A 25,266-nucleotide genomic window follows, 5' to 3' on the forward strand; every position below is an offset into this window, starting at 1 on the left:
GCGAAAAGCGGCACACGGGTCAAGTGAAGCTTACAAGAGCCCACTAGACACCAGGGATGAGGCGCAGGAGGATGCCTGCGGGTGGAGGAGGGCCTCGAACACGCTAGCAGCAGCGTGGGCGGGGGTCAGAGGCAGGAGACAGCAGGTTGGTGCTGCAGACGTGGGGGGCGAGCTCTAGACCTAAGGCAGGTCAGAGGTCGCTCACTCGCGACGCGCAGCGCCAGCCATTAAGAAGGGAGGGGGGAGGGAGGAGCAGCTGGGAGGCGGGAGGCGTGAGGAAGCGGCGAATGGGGGCACGAGGGGGGGGGCCGCAGGGAGGCAGCAGCAAGGGGAGATCAGCAAGGGGGAGCGCCCAAGGGGCGAAAAAAACTGGGAAAAAGGCACAAAACAGTAAGGAACAAGATTAAAAACAGGCACAAAATACAATTATGGCACAAGTTACACTCGGGGTACCGCAATCAGAGGGGCACACGGGGGCAGAAGCGCAAGGAGGCAAGGCGCTGAAAGTTGGAAAAAACACTTATAGGACGGCGAAAAGCGGCACAATCTGAAGGGGCAGAACGGGGGCAGACGCGCAAGGGCGCAAGGCGCTGAAATTAGAAAAACAACTTACAGGACGGCGAAAAGCAGCACACGGGTCAAGTGAAGCTTACAAGAGCCCACTAGACACCAGGGATGAGGCGCAGGAGGATGCCTACGGGTGGAGAAGGGCCTCGAACACGCTAGCAGCAGCGTGGGCGGGGGTCAGAGGCAGGAGACAGCAGGTTGGTGCTGCGGACGTGGGGGGCGAGCTCTAGACCTAAGGCAGGTCAGAGGTCGCTCACTCGTGACGCGCAGCGCCAGCCATTAAGAAGGGAGGGGGGAGGGAGGAGCAGCTGGGAGGCGGGAGGGAGCGGCGAATGGGGCGCGAGGGGGGCGGGCCGCAGGGAGGCAGCGGCAAGGGGAGATCAGCAAGGGGGAGCGCCCAAGGGGCGAAAAAAACAGGGAAAAAGGCACAAAACAGTAAGGAACAAGATTAAAAACAGGCACAAAATACAATTATGGCACAAGTTACACTCGGGGTACAGCAATCAGAGGGGCACAACGGGGGCAGAAGCGGAAGGAGGCAAGGCGCTGAAAGTTGGAAAAAACACTTATAGGACGGCGAAAAGCGGCACAATCAGAAGGGGCACAACGGGGGCAGACGCGCAAGGGGGCAAGGCGCTGAAATTAGAAAAACAACTTATAGGACGGCGAAAAGCAGCACACGGGTCAAGTGAAGCTTACAAGAGCCCACTAGACACCAGGGATGAGGCGCAGGAGGATGCCTGCGGGTGGAGGAGGGCCTCGAACATGCTAGCAGCAGCCTGAGTGGGGGTCAGAGGCAGGAGACAGCAGGTTGGTGCTGCGGACGTGGGGGGCGAGCTCTAGACCTAAGGCAGGTCAGAGGTCGCTCACTCGCGACGCGCAGCGCCAGCCATTAAGAAGGGAGGGGGGAGGGAGGAGCAGCTGGGAGGCGGGAGGCGGGAGGGAGCGGCGAATGGGGGCGCAAGGGGGGCGGGGCCGGAGGGAGGCAGCGGCAAGGGGAGATCAGCAAGGGGGAGCGCCCAAGGGGCGAAAAAACCAGGGAAAAAGGCACAAAACAGTAAGGAACAAGATTAAAAACAGGCACAAAATACAATTATGGCACAAGTTACACTCGGGGTACAGCAATCAGAGGGGCACAACGGGGGCAGAAGCGCAAGGAGGCAAGGCGCTGAAAGTTGGAAAAAACACTTATAGGACGGTGAAAAGCGGCACAATCAGAAGGGGCACAACGGGGGCAGACGCGCAAGGGGCAAGGCGCTCAAATTAGAAAAACAACTTACAGGATGGCGAAAAGCGGCACACGGGTCAAGTGAAGCTTACAAGAGCCGACTAGACACCAGGGATGAGGCGCAGGAGGATGCCTGCGGGTGGAGGAGGGCCTCGAACACGCTAGCAGCAGCGGGGGTCAGAGGAAGGAGACAGCAGGTTGGTGCTGCGGACGTGGGGGGCGAGCTCTAGACCTAAGGCAGGTCAGAGGTCGCAAAAGGACTGGCCTCTGGAGGTTGATGGCACAATAAATGTGTCAGGTGAACAAAATCCTTCAGTCACAACAAAAGCTGATAAAGAAGTTATTTGATCAGGGATAGCACTGGCTGTGTACCAGCGGGGTCAGGAAGGGTTGGTGTTGAAGTCAATTTGTCCAAAGGCTTGAGAGGAAAAGTGGCCTTTGCATGCAAGATAGTGCAGAAGATTTCTGAGGTAAGCTACTTAGTGGACACAGGTGCCACAAAAAAGCCCAATAGTGTGTTCTATGTGAACTGCCTTAAGCCATGTCTCCATAGGGACTATGCATTGAACATCATGGCTATGACAGAGAAGGTTGAGGAAGACTGTGAAACTCTTCCTCACGTACTGCACAGTGATGTGAAGGAAGGATGGTTCTATGGATGGGGCAAAGTTACCCCAAACTAATGTCTGAGTTGCAGAACATATAGTAGTACTGCTACAACTTTCACAGCTCAGCACAAGGTTGAGGACTGACTGTGTCTGTGACAAAGATACAAGGAGTAGCTTGCCCATGAAAAGCAAGACAAAGCAGATGCCTGACCATTAGTGTATCAAGGCAGAGGAAACCAAGATGCTGGTCTTGGGGGTAATTGAGCACTCCTATTGTTCTTGGGACACTCCAGTAGTGTTGGTACCCAGCAAGAATTCATAGACTTCTGTTTTTGAGTGGATTATGATGTGACCAAGACAGATGCACATTCAATCCCCAGAGCTGATGAGGTCATGGACCAGCTGGGTGCTGCTCATTATGTGATAATGGTTATGGGCAGATCACTTTAGGACCTAATGAAGAGGAGAAGACTTAATTTTGCATGCGAACTCCCATTGTGCCAGTTCAGGGGGTGTGCTATAAGCACTAGAAGTGTTCTGTGTGGTTCACATGGATGATATTGCAGTGCTTAGTAATTCATGGATGGGCCTCCCGACACACAAAGGACAGTTGTTGGTCAGGATAGAGGTAGTGAAACCAACCATCAAGGCAACTGAGTGCTCAACTCCCTAGAGAGCAGAACTCAATAGCCTTTGAGAAAGAATGCTTTGCCATAGTGTGTTTTTGCGAAATTTCCAGCCACACCTGTTTGGTACCACATTTCTCATCCAGACAGATCTGAAACCATTCAAGTGGCAATGAAGGCCAAGTATTCCACGCTGCAGAGATGGTGTATCTCATTACAAGGCCTAGGAATGCAGATGGCTTTTCTGATGGCTTGGCCAATGTGAAGATGACAGTGATGAATTGAGGATCTGGATAGTCATACGTGGGATGGACATCTGTTTTGATGGAAGTGTCCTTTGCTTGGTATATGGGCATGCTTTACTGTCCTGATCACCCAACTGTGTGTATATCTTTTATTCTGACTTTTATTTTGAGCCTGGCATCATGCCAATCTAAGCATCTGCACAGAACCCTAGACCTCCCCTTGACTTGGTGAGATCCTGAACCTTCCCTGTGACCTGGAGGGTCGCATCACGCATGTCCTCATATATGGCAGTAGAATATTATCCGTGTCCAGTACAAATGTGGAAGTCTACCATGTACTTAGAGAAAATTAAAAGTGTGACTGGTCCTTTTTACCATTAGTCGATGGAGATAGAGGTCTACTATTCTGTGTTGCCCATAATCTTGTGCTGACATCTTGTGTATCCCAAGTGCATGTGCATACATCCATGAAATACCACAAGATGATACCAACGCTGCTGGACAGCCAGATACACAATGTAGCCTATGGCTGAAAGGGGCTGTTCTGAGGCTCTTTTCTATATGTCTATGTTCATATATAGTATGTTGTATATTGTGGTGTGTGTGTTATGTGGATATTGTGGGAAATGAGATGTGACCAAACACCTAAAGTTGTCTGTAGTCGAGATGTGAAAACGGTGGGGAAGGTATTTCTTGAACTGCTGGACGGGCGAAAAAAACCTGACAGTGGCAGAAAAGGATGTTTTGTAAAAACCTGAAACTAGAAAACTTAGGGGATAAGTAAATGAGTGGGGAAAATATGATCAGCAAAATAAACTAATAGAGAAATAATTAAAATAACAAACATTCAGCTTGTTAAGAAATCAACTGGTCAGGTTTTCATGGTGCATCATTACTGAGAGGCAGTGAATAACTACTTGTCTGCATTTTTGTTTTCAGACTTGGGAAAACGAGTTTCTAACTTGGAACTCTGAAGACTTTTGCGGAATTTCTAGACTTCACATTCTTCCAGAATTATTATGGACCCCGGATATCTACGTGTCAGAACGGTACAGTACGTGTTTTCTAACTACTGCTCTATTCACTGTATATGGTGATGCAAGCATAAGATTTAATTGTTTAGAAAGAAAAACAATCAGTTATGTGACTGAAACTCGTCTTCTGCAACCGGAATTTTGTTAGTCACAGGGATATTGGCTAACACCTGCCTCTAGACTGCAGAGTAAAAAACAGTGTAAAAGTAGTTAAATAATTAAATTGCTGTTACCTTCACATTCTTTGTCTTAATTCCGGTCATTACTTGTGGGGATATCTCCGTCTCAAAACTGGAAACTCCAGAAGAATGCTACCAATACAAGCCTCACCGACCCATAGATGGGCTCTGTAAACGGGCAGGCATTCCCAGCATCTTCTATATTCCTGTTTCTGACTGAGATGCGGTTCTTTAAAATGCTGCTACTTCCCCTATCAGGCTTTGCCCCCCAATTGGGCTTACTAGGTCTCATACCGTAGGGAGTGGCTGGCTAGTGGGAATGGGAGTACTCTGAAACAGATCTGTAGCTGCTGTGATGAGAAGGTGGTTGATGTTAATTACTGCGTTCTATATGCCCACCATTTGGATAGTAGTTGTGTGTAACTGACCTATTCAGCAATTGGAAGTCTTCCTGTTTCTCGCACAATATCAATAGTGGGTGGTTCTGGATCTGGGGTAGTTACGGCTGACGTCTTTAGATTCTCCTGTCCTGGCAGTGTTGGGGTGGAGTAGTGGCAGTATTGTGCACATGCATGTCCAGCCAGGATTCAAGTCAGGGAAGTCACAGATGGTGCGGTTTCACTTCAGTCAGTTGGGATGCTGGCTGACACCCATTGTGGACACGGTATCAGTGCTTCATTAGATGGCGGGGGTGACCTAGTGGGTTATGTTTCTAGCTTGTCCTAGCCACTTTTTGGCCTGTACTTTTTTGGGAGAGTTTATGTATGGACAATTGTGGTAATGTATGGATTCGATCTTTGCTTCTTCCTCCCATTACATACCATTTCCTCCTCGAGAGAGGAAGCGATTTGTCCTGATGGATACTGTTACTGAGAAGAAGCGCTTCATCTCCTGATGGTGGAGACATGGGCAACTCCCAGCATAGGCTTCTTACTGCTTTGCTTCAAAATTGTTAGTGAGTCAGACTCTAATTACATGCTTACTGTAGTGGTGCCTCCTGCAGGTCAGTGGGGTTGCTACATAGGAATGGGTGAGCTTCGACTGGACGGGGCAGGGAATGTTGTGGGATTTCCTGCTCCTGATGATCCTGGTTCTTTTCAATAATAAGAAGGGAGTTAGCCATTTAAAGTCATAGGTAAATGGGCGTCTATTACATTTGCAAATAGGCAGTGGCAAATCCAATAGGTCTGACTTGAGGATACCAACACATGTATTCCCAATACAGGTATTCCCAAGGCTGTTTGCGTGCAGTGTATGCACAAATGTTGATTATCACTGTTAAGTCTGTTCTGCTGGCTTTGCCAATACCTTTGAAAAGGTGGCAATAAATATTGCTTTCTGTGAAAATGCATATAGCTGGGAAAAAAACTGAATGTAACAAACTGCATAGTTGTGTTTACTTTTTAGATTTAGAGTAGTCTCTCATGCATTTCAATGCGAAAACATCCTAGAAAGCAGAATGATACATCACCAGCCAATGGCATGAGGTAATAGAACAATGCTCGCCTGGGTTGAGCCTTGACAAAGCCCACATTATACACATTTTAAATAATAGGTGAAAATGTTGGGTATAGACAGTTGTGCTATCAAGAAAGATCTAATAGGGAAGATTACCTTACACTGATGAATGTATGGAAAATGGTTTCAGTTCATGTATCCCCATTTTTGCATTTAGAGACAACCACTCCACTTTGTGCCTATTAGTATCAGAGCACAGGCAAGAAGCTGGCACTAATTTTACACCAATAGTTGTGGATAAAGAGACAGAAACAATGCTTGCACATTTATTGCTAAATTTGGGGTAGTGTCATGCTTGCTGGTTGTGGTAACGCTATTACTGAATCATGGTATAACAGTAAAAAATACAACATTCTGTAAGCTACTCAGTTAGTGGTGCTCCAAAATATCAATGCAGCACAGCTTCACTATGCTTAAGTAGCAGCATGTAGTCCATCAGGGTCCTGAAAGTGCATCCACTGATGCCCTAAAAAAGTCTAACTCCTTAAAAATTTATATTTTTTCATGTTGCTCGACCACTCTAGGGCCTTATAACAATATCTCTGATATCACTCAGTAACTCCTTCCCAGAATTACCAATACAAGAAGCATTGATAACTGCGGGAGGGGAGGTGGTGATAAAAAAACATAGAGTTCTCTACAAATGAGGATGATCAGTTATTCAATTCCCAGTATTGCCACTATTCAAACTTAGGTTCCACCTGCTTTTTGCAGGCAGATTCCGTGACTACGTTTTTAGGGTTACTAAAGAGTGTTTAGGCTTCAGGAAAGGGTAGCATTAAGACTTGGTAAGGGGTTTTAATGCTTAGGAAAAAGGCAGCATTAAAGAGTTAGTAAAATGTATTTTGGGTTCAGGGAAAGTTAGCCCTAAGATGTAGCAAGGGTTTTTAGGGTTCAGGCATGGGCAGCATTATGGGACAGAAAGGGTTTTTAGGATTCAAAGAAGATTAAAGTTAAAGGGCAATAAGGGGTTGTGACTGGTGAAAATCCTTTTAAAAAAACAACAATAATCATTGTCATGTAAACCACAAAAGTCACCAAATAAACCTGTGCTTAACCCTCTGGTAGCTTGCACCAAAAGCATCAGGCTTAACTTAGAGGCATTATGAAAAATATTTATGCAGCACTCAAACTGTAATAAAGTGTAAAATCCCACATCAATTTAAAATAATAGAGTACAATTGAATAAATGATTTGACACCAAAATGACAAAAATCCAATTAGTAGAACAGATGTTATGAACTTTTAAAGTTTAAAGTGAAAAGTAGCACCTAAACGCATAGTGCCAACCGCAGACATTTAGTTGTGTGAGCCCGGGTCAAAGTTGAAAGTTATGGCCAACTGCCATGAAGTGCAGCTCCGATACACAAAGTGGAAAGGGCCTGGTCTATGCTTACCTTCAGGAGGAGGTGTCATTTCCAGGAAGCCTCTGGATGAAGTCACAGTAAAAATTTCTATATTCTCCCTGTTGGAAGTCAAAAATACGCAGCTGGGTAAAGCTGCAGGCCGTAACAAAGAAGGTTTCACAAGGCTGGATACCCCTTCTGCGAGGAGCTGTTGAGCAGGATTTGCTGCTACAGAGAAGAACGTAGAGGGAGCTACCTTGAAGTCAGGCTGATCTGAGATGCACCTTGGGCAGATCGGTGGTCACAATCTCCTCTCGGGTCTCAGAAAACGTTTTGGCAGCAGAAGTCCCAAGATTTGAATTTGGGCTATCTGGGCACCTTTAGCACCACATTCAAAGGTCCATGACTGGATAGGCAGCATTTGAAGTGTCTGAACTCACTCAGGCTGGATCCAGGTGTGGCTTCATATGGTGGGAGCCGTTTCTGTCCCTGAGGCTCTCATCAGGAGGCCAGCCAACTACCTTTTGCAGTCACTCTTGTAGTTATGGGCTCCAGAATAAAAGCAGTTTTTTAGCAGTAGTGCATTCCTTTGAGGGCACAGGGCAGGCTTTGGGGAGCTGTACAGTTCTTTTAGAGCAGCAAGGCAGTCCTCTGAAGTACACAGCAGGCCTCAGGAATCTGGGAAGTCCTTTGAGATTCTTCCACAAGTGCATAAGTGAACTGAAGAGTGGGTCTGAGCATCCTATTTTTATACCTGTTGCCAGTTTTGAAAAGGAAGAAACTTCCAGAGGTTTCTGTGATAGATGGGTGTGGAATTGCCTGCCTTCCTGCTCTGGTCCCAGGATGTCTGGAGTCACAAATGGCTAGTGTGAAGTTCTTTTTATGTGTGCTGAGGCACCTCCTTTGAAGTAGAAGTGGAGCTTTGCACAGCTCTGCCTCTCTGATCCTCTCAGGGTGGCCCACCCTGCCAACATCCAGGCTCCCTTTGTGGCATTGTCTAGGAGGAATACACAGAGGCCAACTGCCAACTATATCTAGTCATGTGACCTAGAGGACCGGCTACAGTCACCAAATGGATAGGACAAGAAAATGCCAACTTTCTAAAAGTGGTATTTTCAGAACTGTGACTTAAAATCCAACTTTATCATTAAAGAGGATTTTAAATTACAATTCTTTGGTGAGCAAATATGACATTCCTACCTGTTCTCAAGCAAATGGTATCACTTATTAAATGGAATAAGGTAACCCAATGTTATCCTATGGAAATGGAAGACCTTACAGTAGTGAAAAACAAATTTAACAGTATTTCACTGCCAGAGAATGTAACAAAAAGTACTTGTACAACTTTATAAATACAATGCACCCTGCCCTAAAGGACAGGTTTAAGCCTAGCAAAGGGGTTATTTGGACGAATTGAATCAGCAGTTTAAACCTGCATGCAGGCTGCAAAGGCAGATCTAAGATATGTTTTATAGGTCTACGTAAGTGGGTTGCACAATAAGTTTTGCAGGCCCACTAGTAGCATTTAATATACAGGCCCATGTAGTACCACAATATTAGGGACTTATAAGTAAATTAAATGTGCCAATTGGGTATACACTAATTTTACCATGTCTAGGGGAGAGAGCACAAGCACTTTAGCACTTTGTAGCAGTAGTAAAGTGCACTGAGTCCTAAAAGCCAAAAATACAGGTTAAAAAACAACGGTAGAGTGAAATAAACAATTTAGGGTGACCCTGTAAAGAAGGCCAAGTGCAACTGGGGTTTTTCAGGTTCAGGGAAGGATAGCATTACAGGGTAGTGATATTTTTTAGGATTCACAGAAGAGTAATGTTAAGGAGTAGCAATGTTTTTTAAGATTTAGGTAAGGTTAGAGTAAAGGGGTACTAAGGGTCTTTTAGGATTCAGGGAAGGGTAGTGTTAGGGGTAGAAATGGGTTTTTAAGGTTCGGGGATTGGTAGTGTTAAGGTCTAATAAGTTCTTCAGATTAAGGAAAGGGTAGCGTTAAGAGCTGGTAAGGAGTTTTTAGGATTCAAAGAAGGTTAGCATTAAGGGGTTATAAAGGAATTTTAGATCTCATGATTGGTTGTGTTAAGGGGTAATAAGTGATTTTCAGTGTTCAGAAAAGAGTAGCTTTAAGGGCTAGTGAGGGGTTTAATGATTCAGGGATGGATAGTGTAAAATTACAGTATGTTGAATAAAAAATGATTTAATATATAAAAATATCAAAGTTCAAGTAAATAAATTGTCATTTCTAAAAATTAAATAATACATTAAAATTAATAATTAATTAAAATGCATGATTCTAGAACTTATGTACCTGCAAAGTATTGTAAAGAATGTGATGTAAAGGGACGCTTGATGTACTTACCTTGATGGAATGACACCTGATGTAAAAGCTAATGACAAATGATAGTCCTGTGGGTAAACATGTAGAGAAAATAATTAGCAAATGGGAGCCAAAGAGATTAAAAAATCCTCCACATGCACAGTGCTCAAATCCATAAATCTTTAAACTAGTATTTAGAAAAATACACCTTTCTCTGGAGGAGTCCTTTGTTAAGGAATCTCTGAAGTCGATGATGGAAATGGAAGGGGGACGGAGCTGGGACTTAACTATAGGAACACAATTTTTCTAGCTCCCCTCCTCCCTTTTGTGCTTATGCCAGAGAAGCACAAGCACCATAATTATCTAATTGTCTGCGAGACATGTAGCATTGCACTGCTCCATTGTAACACACTAACTTGATTTTATAAAGATCTCTAGTTCATGCAGCTTGATAAAGAAATGGGTACGCTTTCAATAGAGGCACACAGTGTCAAATCAAACCCTGTACTCACGTTAGCCAACATATTGGTGGAGCCACAGTGCCACTCTGGAGTACTCTTGAAAGCTAATTTTGATCACATTAGGTCTGGTGACAGCTGCAATGTCAAAGCAGACCTAAAATGAAGAATCCCTTCAGAAGTTTTGCACGAGTTTAGCTACTATTAGAGACAGCAGATGGATAACATATCTATATCACTGAAACAAATATTTTCAAATTTCCTAAATGTTTATGTCCTGTGACATTGTAAAGAACAAAGCTTAGTCATGGTAACTGAATTAATAGCTTATTTTTATCATTCAAAAGATTTTGCAGGAAAAATATTTTGTAACATAAAAACAATGTAGTCACCAGCATGCAACAAGGTGCCTTCAAAAGTTGCCGTAGTAAAACAGAGCATCACATCACTCATAAAAAAAGGTACATCTGATTACAGTACCAACAAACACTCAAAAGAGAAAAACTATGCTGAGACAGAGGCGAAGTGAAGATGGAAACCCAGAACTTATGTGAATGCTATTTATTAGGGACCATGACAAGCTTTGCTTCTGCAATTAAAACTTTGCATACCCTTATGCTGTCCTGAATCAGAATGTGAATGCCCCATGCAGTGAGAATTCTACTTACCCTGTTTTCTCATTGCATGAGATTACTTTCTCCTCCAATCTGGATAAAGTATAGCATCAGCTTTTAGGAACACCATTTTTAGGGTCTAGCCTGCGAGTGCATGCTCTAACGCATGTGTCTCACTTGCAAGACTCTGTTGTGTACAGTAAAGGGCTTTTAGCCCACCTGTCACACACCATTTGTTGGCTTCCCATAATCACCTTCACAGCATCCTTACCTGGCTAAGTCTGACATATTATAATTTCCAGTCACTTATGTGGAGCACCCACCAAGCACAGATTAATAATGTTAATTCTGTGCCCATCTGCTGCTCTCTGCGTGATTAGAGACTCAATGCATGGGAAGTGCAGGGGCCCCCCTGTCACACCTTGCACCTGTTGTCCACCAGCCTTTTCATGACAGTGAAACTGAAACCACATGAAAAGGGTGGCAGAGGACCAGGTCATAATCAACAGAGCGGTGCTGCATGCAGCGCTGCACTGGCTGAATCCACCCTCCGCCACCCTCAGCCTGTCTGGATCACCGATCCTCTGGTGATGGTGGTCAGACCGCCAGGGTCATAATGTGGCAGTCAGACTGCCATAGCAGCGACAAGCCTGACCGTCAAAGTGAGGCTGGCAGTCTCAAGACTGCCAGCCATGTAATCAAGCCCTTAGTCACTGAGTCTGTTCTTTATGAGCACCATTTGAACCAGCCTATTTCTTTACATGCCTTCATATTGGACTCTGCTTCTAAGGATGAACGAACTTTGCATAAATCTGCATAATCGTGATGTAAAAAGCAAGCTCAAGTTTTTTACCTTTATTAAACAAAGGTTTTATTAAAAATGCCCAAGACTGTTTAGTTTTCTTTGGGAACTCTCTCCATGATTAACTAGATTCTGTAAAATTATTTGGGATTTAAAAGTGGAAGGAGATTTAACTAGTAGGAACAAACCATAACTTTGCATGCCTCTTTATTACCTCATTTACATAATTTTAGATAGAAATGAGGAGGATTAGGGTCCTCCTATTGGACTCAATTACTGCCACACAAGTCTTAAAGGAATCTACTTGAATAAAAAAGTTTTCTAAGAAACATAATGTGAAGAGATACAAATAAAGCAATTGGATTGGTCAAGCAAGTGACAGACGATGTGTTTATAGCCCTGCAATAAAACCGCATGCACTTACATTTGTTCTTTTTCCGATTGTTATCCTGTTGTACCACTTGAGTAATATGTAGATTTTCCTCTGAAAGGTTTAAGTGACTATAGACTATAGATTCAAGAATCAAGCACTGACGTTCAGTGATTGTGAGGAATGGTGAAGGATTGCCCCTGACTCTTGAGACAGAAGATAGTCTGTTAGAGGTGGGGAGGCTAATGCAGGGCTTGAGATGACTGTACTGAATCCAAATCCAAAAAACACATTATTTTTCACCAGAACTAAACTATTTGAATCACTCTGATAATCTGCTTTTATGAAACTTGACTACTGCTTTATGGATTTGAGAAAAAGCCACCTAGCTGCAATGGAATTTCCTTGTACAGTCCAATAGAAGGACTACTTTTTCTCCATCCATAAGGCACAACTTGTACAATTTTAGTTCCTGTGGGTCACAAACTAGGCTAGTTGAGCTGAACCTGTCCGTAGATTGATTGTTTTTTTTGTGTTTATTTTCTGCATTTTTATTGTGCTTTCTATTTTATTGCAAGGTGAGTTACTTATCAGCCAATAGTCTACTGAATGGCCCAGCCCCAAATCTATGGCTATCTGGTCCAATTAATGTCCCCTTGGTTACTGACGGGGAACATAGCAGTTGTAGTGCCTTTGTAAATGTGTACTTTGTTGTTGTTGAAGGAAGACTTCAAAACCAAGAAAGCTGTATTGGGTTCCTGATGTTCTTGTTAATAGGATTCAGAGATTTGAAAGGAACTAATGCTATGATTAACCAGAAATTTAGGTCAGGGCTCCCAGGTTTCAGCTTTTACTGATTTTAAAAGATAAATACAGACAGAAAGTGGTGTTTCTTGCCTGTATTTATTTTTAAAAGTGGAAAAATACTGAAAATTGTGCTTCTTGGGAAGAGACTCTCAATGCTGTCTTTTATGAAGTCCAGGCAAAAACTGCATATATAAACTGCATGGGGAGCTAAAACCTTGTATGACAATTCCTTAAATACAGGCACATGTTAACATGCATTTGTAGTATATGCACCTGTTGGTGTAGTGTTTTGTCATATGTGACTTCTTAATTTGATAAACGTGACAGGCATCCAAGTATGGGTGCACATCTAAGAATTAAATACATTTGGAAATATATGGTTTTACGACTCCATTTATTCTCAAAACACAAACTAAATGTGGATAAGTACCACTAAGATAGCTAAAGAATAAATATGGATAAAAACAGATAGAAATGTTAAAAAATAAATACTGTAAAACCGGAAGCCCAAGTATAAATGCATTCCTGGTTTTCATACATGACCTGTTACTGCTCCTCTGACTGGAGAACATTCTTGGTGATAAGTTATAAGCAAGTGATACAACTTTTTGCTGACAGTGTGTTCACACTGTCAGAATCCTGGAAAACGTCCTGTAGAGGGGCTACCCAAGAAAATGAAAATAGCATTTCTGTAATACTATCAAGAACATCTAGTCTTTCTACTTCAAGGACTTTAGAAAATGTGCTAGACTAGTCCATCCCAAACATTTTAGAACCACGATCCACTTTTTAGTACTACAAACTTTCACAACTAACTTAGCTTTAATGGATACGAGGCGGGTGATTTCTTAATGTAATACATCATCGTGTGATAGTGCATTGTTATTTGCAGACACCACATTTTCTATTGAAATGGTGACTTCGTTTGCAGAGACACACTGGCCCAGATTTATGAAGCTCTGGCGACACATTAGGGTAATTTTTTATGCTAATGTAGCGTTAGGCTGTAAAAATCGCTGCCCCAAATATACAAAGTGGCGCTATGCATCATGTATGCAAAGGGAGCGTTCTATTGTTAGGGGGACCACAAAAATGGAATAAGAGATTCCACTGCATCATTTTTTGCGGCTACTTTTAATGCCTGCTCAAAGGGGTGCAAGAAAAGTGGCGCTGCATTGGGTGCAGTGCCTCTTTTCCTGGATCTGCCCCACAGATACAACTATATTGCACACAAATGACAATGTGTGGAAATTGGAATTTTGAGAATATTTATTAATTGTGCATCCCCAGGTGAAGTGTCTTGATTTGTTCTGATCCTACTAAAGTCTTTGTTTACATCACACTTTAGAATTACAAAAGAATGTGCTTCATTTTGCTTTCCTAACTGCTGAATATGTATCATTCATTTACAGATATTTCCATTTGTTATGCGTTAGGAAAAAATTACATCTTCCAGACTTTATTTTATGCTTCATGTACCCCAGTAGAATTGTCGCATAGTTCACTTTTTCTTTTTCTTACTGCAAAGTGATAACAGTTCGGAAACGCCAACCTCCCTGTTAAAATATTAGCAGCAGAAGACATAGCCTAACATTTTATATCTGTCTTTGAAGCACAGCAAATGTGACATGATAAATACAGACTCTAAAGGCATCTTTAGTTATTGCCTGGACTTTGGTGACCCACTAAAATCGGCTCACAATCACCCACAGTTTGAAAAACACTGCAAGCTAGAATTCAACATTTGTAATTGCTTTTTTGAAAGAAAACCATTGAAATTAAATAAGTCGTGATTGGTATGAAGACTATTTAGTCTCACTTTTCAGGACCTGCCTAACAGCGTACATGTGGTGTTGCTGCAAGGGGTATTATACATGGTAAAGGGCTTAGAGCCCGCCTATTACTTACCTTTAGTTAGCTTAATTGTCATTATTTTTAGCTGCCTTCTGCTTGGCCACCACATGCCTCACAACACTTCATGTTATTTCCCCGGAGTATGAACCAATTACTAATTAATTTCATTTGATTAGTGTCCTTGCGCTGTCATTCCACTGCTCAAGCTGATTCATGGTACTTTATTTTCTTTTTCACGTCCATCATTTCCACTTCCATGCCTTTGGGTTGCTTTTAACTTCTGTCCTACAGGTTTATTTGCTGTTGCCTTAACTTGTTTTGGAAAGTAGCACTTCTTTTTACAGCATTAAACAAATGGGACAGACTTTTAAAGCAGTGCTTCCTTTCAGAGCAACTAACCAATGGCATGGAATATTAAAGCTGCCCTGCTGATTGCATGTGTTTGTCGGCTGTGCCTCTTCTTTGCACATACAAAGGAAATGTCCGTTTAAAGCATACATTAGTCTGAAACCAGACTACCATAATCTTTCCAGACAAGCAGTTCAGTCACAGGCTTCAGGCTAGGCTGCCACTAAGAAACATACACATTTTGGACACATCTGTGCCTTTTCAAACACAAAGTCTGTGGCTTTTTAAAGTGCCACAATTTTGGGCAGTTCTGCAATTAGTCAATTTCTCATTAAAACATGTGTCCTCAGTATCCTATGTATACCTCCTCTTTTCTGTGCAAAGTATGTATCTGTTTATAGCGATTCAGTTTTGTGCAGCGCAGCAACTACTCCATTTCTCCTTGAAGCCTCTGCCTAAGTCCTCTTTCTCTTATCTATTCACCAGAATTGCTTTCAGGCGACCTATATTCATATAAGCTTAGCTGCAACAGATGCAGTCTAAGGGCCACAGCTAAACTCAACTCCAGTCTAACCCACACCAATCTAATCTACCCAACTCCATTCCTCACTAATCTTTGCCAGTCTACTCCACTCCACTCCAATCTACCACACTGCACTCCACCTCAGTCTACCCTACTAAAATCCACTCCAGTCTACCACAATCTACCACACTCCAACCCAAACTACCCCAGCCTACCACATTCCACTCAATACTACCCACTACAGTAGTCTATCCCACTCCACCCTATTCTACCCCAACTCCAATCCATCCCAATCTATCCCACTCCACTCTAAGTGACCCTACTCCACTCCACCCCATTTTCCTACAATCTACCCAAATCCAGTCTAAACCAATCTACCCCATCTCACTCAAATCCACCTCAATCTACTCCAACCCATTCCACTCTTCCACACTGTACTTTGCTCCAATCTGGCACATCTATCCTATTGCACTCCATTGTACACCACTCCACCCTGATCCACCCCACTCCAGTCTACCCAACTCCAATCTGCTCTACTCCAATCTACTTTATCCCACTCTACCCTACTCCAATATACCTCTCTCCAATCTATACCACTCCACTCCAATCTACCCTACTCCACTAAACTCCAATCTACCCCACTCTATCCCATTCTACTCCCCCAGTCTACCCAACTCCATTCCAATCTACCCCACACTGCCCACACTTATCCCACTCCACCGTAATCTACCACAATCAACCCATATCCCACCCCACTCCAATATACCCCACCCCTTTCCACCCCAATTTACTTCACCCCAATCTACTCCACCCTACTCCACTCTATCCCATTTCAATGTATTCCACTCCAATCTATCACTCTCCATTCCAGTCCATTCCAATCTACCCCACACTGCCCACACTTATCCCACTCCACCCTAATCTACCACAATCTACCCCTACCCCACCCCACTCCAATATACCCCACCCCTTTCCACCCCAATCTACTTCACCCCAATCTACCCCACCCTACTCCACTCTATCCCATTTCAATGTATCCCACTCCAATCTATCACACTCCATTCCAGTCCATCCCCAAACTACCCAACTACACTCTAGTCCAATCTACCTAACTCCACTCTAACCCAAATAACCCTAATCCAATCCAATTTACCCCAATCTACCCCACTCCATGCCAGTCTACCTCACTCCACTTCAGCCTACCTCACTCCACTCCAGTTTACCCCACTCAACTCCAATCTACCCCATTCCACTCCACTCCAAACTACCCCAATCTATCCCACTACACCTCAGTCTACCCCACCCCAATCTTCCCCACTCCACCCCATCTACTCCACTCTTCTCCATTCTACCCCAGTCCACTCAAATCTACCCCACCTTACTCCACCCCACTCTACCTCAGTCAACTCCACTCCCATCTGCTCCACTCCAATCTACCCCACTCCACTCTAGTCTACCCCAATCTACTCCATTCCACTGTAACCTAATCTGTCTCACTCCACCCTAACTACTCAACTTTATTCCAGCCCAATCTGCCTCAGTCTACCTCACTCCACTGTACCCCGCTTCATTCTACCCCACTCCAAACCACACCAATCTGCCCCACCCCACACTTCTCTACCCAGTCACTCTACTCCACTCCAAGCTACCCCACGCAACCACCTCTAGCACAATCTACCCCAATCCACTCTAACCCAATCTACCTCACTCCAGTTTACCCCAATCTACTCCGCCCCACTCCAGTCTACCCGCTCCACTCCAATCTATCCCACTCTACTCCAGTGTGCCTTAATGTTCACCACTCCACTCCAATCTACTCCCCTCCAATCTACCCCACTTCAATCCACCCCGCCCCAATCTACCCCACTCCACTCAGTTTACCCACTCTACCCCAATCTACCCCACACCACCCCAGTCTACTCCACTGTACCCCAGTCTGCCCCACTCCACTCGAATCTACCCCACTTCGCTCCACACAAATCTACCTCAGTCCACTAGACCCCACTCCACTCCACGCTACCCCACTTCACTCTACCCCACTCTACCCCAGTCCCCCTAATCAACTCTAATCTAACTTGGTCGACTCACCTTCAGTCCATTCTACCCCACTCCACTCTACCCCAATCTAACTCACCCCAGTCTACGCCACTTAACTGTGCCCCACTCCAGGCTACCCCCTCTACTCCAATCTAACTGACCCCCACTCCAGTGTACCCCGGTCTACCCCACTCCACTCGTCTACCATAGTCTACCCGACTCCACCACAATCTACGCCACTCTGATCTACCCTTCTCCAATCAAGTTCACTCCCCCACTCTGATCCACCCCACTCCAAACTATCTCACTCCACTCAGCTGGTTCAGGGAAATCTGGAAAGCACCAGGTGGGGAAAAAGAGAAGACCAGCAAATTTGAATATTCAGGGGATGCACTGGGATTACTCTTCAATTCAGCAACCTTTTGGGAATGATGATAATTCAGCACTAGGACCTTCTTGCCCGTCCAGGCCTTCAGAATCCCCAATCTTGGATTTAATTTATCAGACTATGATGCACCATCATGAGCAAACTCAATATGAGAAGAGGAAGGCAAGTGTTGCAAATAAGAAGCTTTAGGCATCAGTACAGAGAATCACTAAAGCCTGTACAAACATCCAAGAGCACATAACTGCAACTGAGACTCGTGCCACAGCATAGAGGTTGAAGTTAACACTATGATGAGGAAATCCACTATGCAGGAAACACAGATTCTGGACATGCAGTGGAAGTTGGAGGACTTTGAAAACCCACAATGCCTCAATAATGTGCGGAAACTGAGGATTAAAGAAGGACTTGAGGGCCAAGATATGAGTACCTTCTTAGTCAACTTGTTTAAGGGAGCCCTCCCGGAGCTAAGGAACTGGGATTGGGAACACGCGATTCAGAGGGCCCATCGATTTCTGCTTTTTTTTTTAAAGAAGAAGCAAAGAGAGGGGTCTGCTTATAATCACCCCCAACCAAAGACCATTATTGTGTACTTTGGTAATTATCTGTTACTCCAAGCTGTGTTCGAGAAGGCCCACCCTGTTTCCAAGTGAGATTTTGAGGGGATATACTTTTTTACCCACCCTGACTATTGTCATACAATTGTAGAGAAATGCTGGAGATTGAGGCAGTTAATTAGCCCTTGTCAGGAGAGAAGGGCTGAAGCATACTTACTGTACTCAGCCTAATCGAAAATTGTCTATCAAGGTCTTGTACATGTGTTTATATCAGAGATTAAGGCTAAGGAGTACATGGGAAAACTCTCTCATGGGCATGTTGGTCAATGAGTACTGAATGTTGGGTATGTGAGGGGTGTTTGATGGATGTGGGATGCTTTTTTCATTTTTTACAGGGGTTGCTTCTCACTTAGAGAGATGCCTTGGAGCTGAACATGTTTTTCAGGGACTTCATGGAGAAAGCACCACTAGGTATGTCACTGTGTGCTGGGAGAATGGGGGGTCAGCAGTCCATCTTACAGACTTTGCAGTATGACTGTCTAGTGTTGCGAGGGCATGTGGGGGCAAGGGCTCTGGTAGTCCTCAGCGATAGGATGGGGTTGAGGTCGTTTGAAAGACTTGGAGGGGGCAGGGAGGGGTAAAAGTGGGTGCACAAGGGGAGCAAGGCAAAAATGTTATAAATATGCACTGACTGGTAGGATTAAACAGTTATACTTCTACTTGGTTGATGGCAAATTTGGAATGAAAAGGCTTGAAATAATTTAGTAAGGGTTACCACTGTGAATATTTGTGAGCTGAATAATAGAGTGTTAGAGTTTCCAGTTACTGGCAAATACCACACAGGGGACGACCACCAGAGGGGTGACTATAGTGGCTCATAGTGGATTGGCAGGGCTGATCCAGAAATCCACTGGTTATCTCAGCCATTGGGTGCTCCATTGGGGGTGTAAGGTTACATTATGCTCACCGTATGGGTCCAGTTTTGACAATCCCTCACTTTTTGAGTTTATTAACATTCGGTCCATTCAGAGTGCTGGGCGATATGATGGGAGAAAGCCCAAAGGATTCCAAGCAGTGCAGACGTTGGCAATAAGCCATGGGTTGGTGGATGTATGGCAGCAACTGAAGGCTTTCGATCTGGGCTATACTTTTTTCGGCCCCCCCACAAGAAACGAGTTAGGCTAGACTACTTTTTTGTAGACAACCGAGCTTTGTGAGGGAGAAAGAGTTGAAAAGCACCCTAGAATATTTTCAAATCATAACCTCTTAGTGGTCGAAATTGGGGCTCTGAGTAAAGATCAGCATCCACTGACGTGGTCATTTGAATGGGGGCTATTGACGGATCTAGTGTATATTCAGCACATGAGAAGATGGATTCCATCTTTTATAGATGTTAATGACGGAGTGCACCTAGCTATGTGGTTTGGGATGCCCGTAAAGCAGGGATAAGAAGGGAAGCTTTAATTTTTTGCTTAAAAAAGGAGAGGGTGCATTCCCAAAAATGAGAGTTGCAAGAGATGAGCTGAAATTGCTGGAATTTCAGCTAGCGAGTGCAGCTAGGGAAACTTTACCCTTATCTGAGATTCAGGATAAAATAACCAGTCAAAGGTTAGAATTACCCAATGATATCTGGGAAAAGGTGCAGCTAAATTTCAGGTACATCAAAAGGAGTGTTACAAATTTAGTGAGAAGGTTGGGAAGCTTTTAGCACTTTGAACCCGACAGAAGGTAGTCTGTAATAATGTAAGCAGGATTAGTGAAAAGGATGACCACCTTGTTAAAGGAAAGGCAGCAATACTCATGGGGTTTCGAGAATTTTACATGGATTTATGCCAAAAAGACACCTTGGTGGAGGACCACGAGATAAACCAGTATTTGAATAGTTCTTCTTGAGAGCATCTGGATGGAAATGAAAGGGAGCAGCTCGCAGCACCAATGACTATAAATTAAATGGTGAATGCTCTGGGATCACTGGGGAATGGGAAGACTGCAAGTCTTGACAGGATTCTATTGAAGTTTTATAAGGTGTTTATTCAAGAACTAAGGGGCGCGCTCCTTGACTTGTTTAAGGCAGTACAGGGTGGGGTCAAGCCCCAGTGTCTTGGCTAACAGCAAACATTGCTGTTTTTAAAAAAAAGAGAAGGAGCAAACTAACCCTGGCTCATACAGGCCTATTTCTTTAATTAATGTGGCTGAAAAACTTAGTGAAGAGGTTCTTACCACTAAATTGAGTATGGTGATAAGTAAATTGGTCTTCCCATGGCAGCATGGGTTTATTCCTGACACAGGGACTGACGATCATGTGAGGCGTGTAATAGCTTTGCTTGACGCAATGGGGGTGGCTTAATCCTCCATGTCTCTGATCTTATTGGATGCTGAAAAAGCTTTTGATCGGGTGAATTGGGGGTATTTATGGGCGGTGCTTAGGAAGAACTATATAGTTTGTGGGTTTTTTGGAGCTATCCAGCCTTTGTATAAGAATCCCACAGCAAGATTACAAATTGCAGGGTGGGGATCAGAAGCTACTCCAATCCAAAGTGCACAAGACAGGGGTGCCTTTGCTCCCCTCTGCTATTTGCCATATATATAGATCCATTAATAAGGACATTAATAAATAATATATTCATGAGTCCAATAGAAATGCATGGTGTGAGCACCAAGACACTAACGTATGCAGACAACATTGCGCTGATCCTGTGGCCATTTTGATAGAGGTTGAGAAGGAGATGGGTAGGTTTGGCAAGGTTTTAAGGTAATAAAGCAAAGTGTCAGGTATTGGTCAATGAACAGGTGCACCTAGAGGATTAGCGAAGAACAGAACAAGTTTAATATTTGGGTTTAGGGTAACAACAGATATGGACACCAATGTGGTAAATAATTTGACCCCAGTATTAGTGACGACCAAGAGAGAATTGCAGCATATTAATAGCCAATATTTCTCCTTAGTGGGGCCGTGCAATGTCATTAAGATGCTCTTTCTTCTCAGGGTGTTGTATGTTTTCCGGACTATCCCATTGGAATTTGACCAAATCTGGTTAAAACGGATAGAAGAGATAGCTTGTAGATTTATATTGTCCTATGCTAAGACCTGTAGGGCTCTTAAGTATCTAGTCCTACCAAGAGAGAGGGGTGCATGGGCTGTCCCTAAATTCAGATATTATTACTATGCTGCAGCACTACAATACATGCAAATACTAATTATTCCATATTATTCTGGGTGAAACTTTACCGTCCATTTATAATGTGATCTAAGGCAACGTGGTGAAAGCAGACTTCTTAAGGATACTGGAGCCAAGTTACTTTAGGACAGTTACATTTAAACAATCAGGGCTGCAAATAGGGCCCGATACACAAAAGTAAACTTAGACTTAAAGCCTACGTTTAGACCTAAAGTCTAACTTTACTGTAATAAAGTTAGACTTTTGGTCTAAACTTAGACTTTTGTTCTGAGTTTAGACCAAAAGTCTAAACTTAGACCAAAAGTGTAACTTTACTATGAGTAAAGTTAGGTAAAGTTAGGCTTTTAGTCTAAGTTTAGACATTTGGTCTAAACTTAGACCAAAAGTGTAACTACTCGTAGTAAAGTTAGACTTTTGGTCAAAGTTTAGACCTTTGGTCTAAACTGAGACCTTTGGTCTAAGTTTACCTTTGTGAGTCGGGCCCGTAGAATATGACTGCAGGTAAAGTGAAAAATGGGACTTGGTTGGCCCAAGTACTGTATGCTGTTATGGAATACCCCAACTTTACCAGATATTTTTCGAGATAGCTATTGTAGACAATGGAACCTGGGAGGTGCTCATAATATTGGTGATTCATTTATTGGTAGCCAAATTAAATCTTTAGACAGATTGAAAGAAGATTTTTCTTTTGACAAGAATGACTTTTTAAAAAACTTTCAGATCAGAGATTTTATGATGACAAATCTCCCCTGTGGGGAGAGTTCCAGTGATGGAACTGCTTGGTAGTACCACTAGCTGCAGTATTTACCAGCTGCTTTTGAATGTTATGCAGGGTGATTTGTCGATGCAAGCACAGAATTGGAGTCGACAGATCGGTGCTACTGAAGCTTTATTTTTCACTTCTGTAGAAATGGTAGCGCAGCTACTGCTCTCTGCTGAGCTACAGGATCAACATTACAAAACATTATTTAATCTATACTATACTCCGGCTAAGATATGTAAATGGGGAAGCAATATTGGGATCACCAGTCTGCTATGTAATTATCTAAGAGCAGATCTTTGTCAAGTGTTTTTTAGCTGTGACAAGCTTGAGGTACTAAAAACTGAGATTTCGAAGTTTCTGGAAGTCATAATCCTTCAAAATATTTGTTTAAGGCCAGAACTCATGCTTCTTGGGTTGGGGATGGAAACGATATGGACCAATCCCAAAATGTCTTAATTGTGGCAATGGTGGTCATGCAGATTTGTATAACAGCTGACTGGTTAAAACCTGATCCCTCAACCTTCAAAAAATGGTTCGCTAGAGTTCTATCAATGTATTACCTCAAGACTAGTCTGTATGCTTGCAAGGGCATGGTAGCTCGAAATAGGGGGGAAACGTGTGTGCACCAATTACACAATGGATTATGAATTAGAATCTGCCATCATAATAATGATTTTGTATCTGATATGTAGGCACCAATTGTACAACATATTACGAATTAGAATGAAGCATTTTGATTATGATTTTGTATTGGACATATGGACAGGGCAACAAATGCTTAGACTAGTGATTATGAAAAACTGTGTAGATTGAAATATTGTCTTTTTATGATATAGTGCCTTTTTTTGTTCTTGTGCACAGGGTAAATAAAAATGTATTAAAAACACAGTTGTATCTGGTAATGCAAATTAGATCTTGAGTCTGAAACAGTCTCAAATAATAAATGGGATTGGAACTTGGCTTCTAACATGAAGCATCAAACAGAACAATCCACTAGGATGCTCCTGGTAAGCAGCACTAGTGTAAAGGAATGAACAAAATGCAAGGTTAAGTTACTATTTCCAACACTCCAGTAAAGGTGTTTGTTGAGATAAACAAGTGGATAGTAGCCATTGAACTCAGAGACAGTTAAGAAGTTTGTAGTAATCCACACAATTAGCCCCGTACATGTATGGCAGTGGAGCCTCAGGCCAATACCAGGCTGTTGAGGGCACTGAGTTCCACAATGAGACCTCAATGTTCTTGAACAATCCAATTAGGTGCCAATAGTAACACACTCAAAACTAAGAGTTTGGCAGTATCTGAATGTCCACAGGTAGTACTAAATGGGGCACAAATCTATCTCTGTGAAAGTGCAACAGTTGACTAAATTATGAATGACAAAGGGAAGTGGCAAGAAGTGTTCGTACAATAAATATCTAAATGAAAATACAGGGAATGTGAACAACTCTGTTGGTGAATTAAAGGAGAAATTAAGAGTCCTGTTTCTTCTTTCAATTATATTCATAATGTTAATTCTGATTTTTTGGGACTAGTCCATTGTACTAAAATCTTTGCCATATAACCGAAGATGGAATGAAAGGACCAGCACTGGGATATTTACGAAGGAGGTTAGATTTACCCTCACTCATTTCAACATATTGGGAATTCTAGTTTTTCAAAGCATTTACCTACAAACTGTGGGTCAGATTTGTCAACATTTGGTGCAACACAACACAGGAAAACAACTTGCTGAACTGCATCAAAGGGAGAGAGCAGGCATGTGCCATTATTACTAGCTTATGGTGCATTTCTGTTCTCTCTGTGCACTGGCTCACTTGTGACTACCAAGTGCCAATGCAGGCACCCTTGTATTATGGTTCAAGGGTGCCTATGTTACAGGAAGGATATTCTTTATGGAGGAAGGGACACATTCCTGCATAAAAACAATTCTCAGAAGCATTTTTCTCTTTTTATGTGTGATGCAGAGGAGGTGTCTAAGCCATGCCCCCCCTTACCTGTGACCAGTCCTCCAACCAGTCAAGGCCATTTCAAACCCCGTTTTTTCTTGCCTCGAGGCTCATGCCTCGCTCCTTCTGTTCTCTTTATTCTGCTGTACACTTTTGACCAGCTCCTAGTCTTCTTTCTGTTTTACCCGATCCTTGGACTCTGCCATGCTCCTTCACCCTTCTGTACCTTTTGCTCTTTCACGTCACATTTTCATTAATCTTCTACCTATTTTTCTGCTTGCTTTCTCATTCTCCGCCTTGTGCCTTTTTTAACTTGCCACACATTTTTGTACCTCTTTTCACCTGTTTTCTGCTTGCTTTCTCTATCACCTCTTGTATCTTTTTGCCTTTCCACTCATTTGCTTGTGTCTTTTTCACCTGTTTCAGCCCTTCTGCCCCCTTTGTCAGCCCCCTTGCAGCCACACACCCCGTCCCGAACCTGTTGATGCCTTCCGCCTCCCCTGATCCTTACCTGCTCCTCCTGCTGCATCTTCCAAACCACCTCTTCTTCCCAGGCATCTGCAATCCTGACCAAAGTGCCACACTCTCCTCCCCCTTCTAGGCCTTCTTAATTGTGCATACTGCATGCCAAAGATAAGACAATCTGCACCCATCTGTGCCTGTACTGTGCTCAGCACCAGGAACCCTGGTCTGATTGACCTGAGCGATACTCTACACCACCAGGGAAGCATATCACTCCATCGCTGCTACACCACACACCATGGTAGAAGCCTCTCCCTGCAGCCTACCCAAACACTCCACACAAGCATCAGGAACAACATCAGCACCCCCACCTAACACTACATGCTACAGCAAACTCACACCCCAATATTCAATCAAATGCATGCTTATCAACAAATATTCTCTCAACAAATAAGCAATCAAAATCCAGGTCCTGCTG

The 25,266-nt window shown here is 43.4% G+C and overlaps 1 protein-coding gene across 2 annotated transcripts in view; it reads left to right on the forward strand.

The window, feature by feature from the left end:
- LOC138267333 (5-hydroxytryptamine receptor 3A-like) overlaps positions 1 to 25,266 on the forward strand; it is a 332,166-nt gene that overhangs the window by 89,282 nt on the left and 217,618 nt on the right. For both annotated transcript variants that reach the window (XM_069216206.1, XM_069216208.1), the window contains one exon: positions 4,214 to 4,323. In XM_069216206.1, the coding sequence (XP_069072307.1) occupies positions 4,214 to 4,323 (110 nt within the window). The remainder of the gene's footprint in view (positions 1 to 4,213; positions 4,324 to 25,266) is intronic.

The sequence above is a fragment of the Pleurodeles waltl genome, chromosome 12 (assembly GCF_031143425.1).
Source record: "Pleurodeles waltl isolate 20211129_DDA chromosome 12, aPleWal1.hap1.20221129, whole genome shotgun sequence".
NCBI lineage: Eukaryota > Metazoa > Chordata > Amphibia > Caudata > Salamandridae > Pleurodeles > Pleurodeles waltl.